Source organism: Anoplopoma fimbria, chromosome 3 (genome assembly GCF_027596085.1).
Source record: "Anoplopoma fimbria isolate UVic2021 breed Golden Eagle Sablefish chromosome 3, Afim_UVic_2022, whole genome shotgun sequence".
In the NCBI taxonomy this organism is placed as follows: Eukaryota; Metazoa; Chordata; class Actinopteri; order Perciformes; family Anoplopomatidae; genus Anoplopoma; species Anoplopoma fimbria.
The window spans coordinates 8,791,100-8,795,294 of record NC_072451.1 but is presented as its reverse complement, the minus strand read 5'-3'; the positions used below and the strand labels follow the sequence as shown (position 1 = coordinate 8,795,294).

The following is a 4,195-nucleotide window of genomic DNA, read 5'->3' as shown; positions in this document are numbered from 1 at the left end:
AAGTGGAAAAGCATAATAGGGCCACTTTAAGTATCATTGAAACCGTTTGTTGGGACAGCTTGGGAGTAAGTTGACCTGATCCCCGCTAAGCCCAGGCAGGCTTGACCCACAACAGGCCAGCTACCTCCTAGTAAGTGTTAAGTAAACTGAATAAATACGTAAATAATGAATACAATTATGCCATGACCCGCCCCTGTGCCTCTTTGTCCTTAGAGCCCAACCAGAGCATTGTAGTTATTACATCGCTCTTCTGATTTCTCTACTTTGTGCCTCCTTGTCTCCTCTCTCTCCTCCTGTAGACCAACTTTAAAAAAAAAAGAAAGACAAACCATCACAACCCAATTCAAGAAAGGTAAATCACAAGTTTGTTTTTTACCTTAGATAAGCTGTTTATATCTACATATGGAGCAGGTGGGTCCTCTTCACGGGGACGGCTACCGTAGTTCTACAAACACTTGACACACACAGAAGTTTCATTCGGGTTTCAATCAGCAACCTCAGCACTAGATGATTTTAAATGCTTCATTTATTACGTTGATTTAACCGGCTCTCCTTTTCCCCCCTCTCATCAGTAAAACAAAAAGAATGTGCCCTAGCTTAAATTTTAGATTCCTTGTTATAAGTAGGCTACAATTATCAGAACAGTTGGAACATGCAGGCTCCCTCATGTGGCTCAAGGGTGTTACTTCGATATGAAAGACAATGGGAGAATTTTAATGGGAGAAATTCTGCAAATCTTTTAGGGACCCTTAGAAAATCTCCTGCAACAGACTTGTGCATTGCTACCCAGTCCTTAGGAATGACTGATCTACAGCATCCTGTAACTGCACAGCTTCACTTGTCACAAACCTCTTTTTTTTTGGGACTCTATGGATGCCAGGACAGTTGTAGCCCATTTGTAACACAAGAAAAACATGTCAAACAAAACATAACAAAACCAGAAGTACTTTCCTGTAGTACATTTTATGAGTTAGCATCGTAAGGAATGTAAATAGCAGCAAAAAAAAATGATGTCCCTCTCCTTTCGTCCTGCCCAAGTCCTGCTCTCTGTCCTGAAGTCCTGCTCTCTGTCCTGAAGTCCGCCCATCAAGTGCAGCTTGATCCGGGATGAACGATGGAGCCAGGTCTATCAGACAGCCAGGAGCATGCTGGGTAGTGGAGTAGCCTCAGGTCCTAGCTGGGTTAGCTTAGCTTTCATCTCGGCTCTCCTCCCTGGGTTGGTTTGGCGGCGTTTGGTCCGGCAGGTCAGGCTGGTTGGTCGGCTGTGGAGCGCTAATCGTCTCCAAGTGCTTCTTATTCCGATGTTGATGAATCTATTATGTCATATGCCATTAGTGCTCCAGTGATAAACACAACAAAAACAACTAAGTAAGACAAAAAAATTTGCAAAATTCATGGGAGCTACCAGGATTTACATGTGCCGACGTTTCTATAGCTCTCAACCAACAGTTGCCAACTTCATTAGCTGCTGCTATCACTTTGGATTTTTGATGTGTAGCTGTTAACTCAATGTTTTGTAAAATGTGTAATTCTGTTTCCCTTTGTCAATCTCTCACCAACAAAGTTTTCTCTTGTGTGGACAGTCATGTGTTGTGTCAGATTTCCTTTTTGTGCAAATCTTTCGCCACAGACAGGACAACTGCATGGTTTCTCCCTTGTGTGGACTGTCATGTGTTGTGTCAGATTTCCCTTCTGACTAAATCTTTTATCACAAAGAGAACAACTAAAGGGTTTCTCTCCAGTATGGCATCTCATGTGTGTCTGAAGATGGTGCTTCTGTCCAAATCTTTTACCACATTTTGAGCAGCTAAAGGATTTAGGTCCCATATCACTTACAGGAACTTTATTTTTCAAAATATTTAAATCTGTCTGAGGTTTCCTGATCTCCTTCCAACAATCATTGCTGTCTTCAGCCACAGCACCAGAACACTGTGAAGTCTTGTCATCAGATGCAGATAGACATTTAAAACCAGGTACTAAAACTCTGTCTGGTTCTGATCCTCCACAGTTCTCTCCATCAGCCTCGGTTTTCATCTGTTCAGCTGAGCTGCTGGCTGGAGGCTCTGCCTCTCTGTCTTCATCAGTTTGTCTTTGATGAAGCAGTAAGAACTGAGGTTTCTCTTCCTCATCCTCACTCTTCACAAGGACAGGAGTGAATGTGAACTCCCCCTCCTGCGGTCCTGGTAGCTGGGTTCTAACCTCCTGACTGGTCCAGAAAACCTCCTGTTCCTCTTTAATGTGTGTGCGCACTGGGTCTTCTTCGTCCAGGCCGGGGCTCCACTCCTGCTGCTCTTCTTTAATCAGCAAATGAAGCTGGACATCTGCAGAAAACAGTGAATTACAGACTGACATCCAAGTTCAAATAAACCCAAACTCCACATCATTAATTATGTATATTAATAAGCTCTGTCTTCTTTATTACTTTTATTTATTGTATTTATTACTCTATCGTGTTATATACATGTCTCTTTTTAGCTATTTCCTATGTGACTTCTTTTAACGGTGTCTCACCTATTATTTATTTGAATATATTACATATATTTTTTTATTATATTAGTAAAACTGATCAAGAGGAGCTTGTGATAATCGGGAGTTATGTTGGTGGTTATGTCATTGTGATGGCAGGGGCTACCATGCAAGGTGCCACATGTCCATCAGGACTTACTGACATTCATACCCGTTCATACACTGATGGCTCAGCCATGTGCTGATGGATGCTTGTTGCCTGCTTATTTGTGCAAGCATAGATTAACTGCAGATGAAAATTTGTGTATTTGGTACGATAACATAACTGACCGAAGAGCTCATGTTAATTAATGTGCATTGTCAACACATTCAGACCAATAATAACTGTTCTGAATGTGTTGACAGCAACATTTAATGAAATCCTCAGTTGGCCTTAGTGATGTCTGTGATCATGATCACCCTTTTTCATTTTTATCTACATCTAAAAACAAGTGTAATGTCATGTAATTATGGCTTCAACTTAATACTGAGGTTGTAAAGCATTAGAATACTGTAGCCTGGATCACAACACACAGAGGGAGCGTTGATCAACTAACGTCACATCTTTATGTAGCAATCAGTTCTCACATTCTACTGATTCTCTTAATAGCCTATGTAGAAGTAGCCTGAGCTGTCACGTGAATCGGTGCAGCACCACCAACGCAGGAGATGTGTTTTCATACTGACCTGCTCTTTGCAGCTTCTCCTCGGGCTTGGACACCGTGTCTAGCAGCAGTTTGCGATAGCGGCACTCCATCTCCTCTTCATACTCGGTCAGTGTTGACTCTAAGTGGCCGATTATCTCGTCGACAGCTGCAGTCAGCCGCTGTCTGACGAACACCGTCACAGTCTGGAGTCCGGACATGTTCTACAGGGGGGGGGGCTATCCGAAACAGAGGGAAGACACAGCTAGGTAATGATCACCTGGTGATACTTTGATACTTTCCTTTTTCTTCTTCTTCTTTTGGGGTTTTAACGGCAGCTTGCATCCTTAGAGTTGCACTACTGCCATCTTCTGGAACTCCTACCGCGTCCGGAATGCTATATTTTACTCATCAGACCTGTTCTTCTTATGTTCTTCTTTTATCCAAAGCGACTTACAATCAGTAGCATATATCACATATCATTCACACACTGATGACAGGCTACCATGCAAGGTGCCAAGAAGTTTGCCCAAGCATATTCTGCCTTGCCCACTTCCACCACACTCCAGTATATTCTTTACACCTATTCCTGTCAGTCCAACATGTCCTTTCTCTGTACATCATATCTCCTGCATCCAACCATCACATGCTGTATAGTTTCTGGTACATGACAATGATCACAAAAGCCGGTTGAGTGCTTCCCTATAATATGGAGTGTACTGTTCAGATTGCTGTGCCCTATTCTTATCCTTGTAATGACCGTCCCATGTTTTCTGTTTCCTCCCCTATTTCTCACAATACCAACGCTATTCTGAATTGAGTGTAAATGTCTTCCTTTTGTCTCCTGATCCCAGTGCTGCTATTGGTTTCCTTCTGAACAATGCTCTTTCCTTCTGATTTTGATAGATTTATTTGTGTATCAATGATCCCTTTGTGAACAGCTTTTTTGGCTAGTTTGCCCACTCTTTCGTTTCCCAGAATGCCTATGATAGATAGATATTTTTTTATTTTCGTGTCATGCACAAAAACGTGCCCAACCCTCATGG

At 42.3% G+C, this 4,195-nt stretch overlaps 1 protein-coding gene across 1 annotated transcript; it reads right to left on the bottom strand.

The window, feature by feature from the left end:
• Nucleotides 1–1,061: 1,061 nt before the first annotated feature.
• LOC129089181 (zinc finger protein 354C-like) lies at nucleotides 1,062–3,522 on the bottom strand. Its single transcript, XM_054596564.1, has 2 exons — nucleotides 3,193–3,522; nucleotides 1,062–2,321 (listed from the first exon to the last, which is right to left on the bottom strand). The coding sequence occupies exons 1-2, from the start codon at nucleotides 3,368–3,370 to the stop codon at nucleotides 1,507–1,509; spliced, it is 993 nt and encodes a 330-aa protein (XP_054452539.1). The 5' UTR covers nucleotides 3,371–3,522; the 3' UTR covers nucleotides 1,062–1,506.
• Nucleotides 3,523–4,195: the final 673 nt, after the last annotated feature.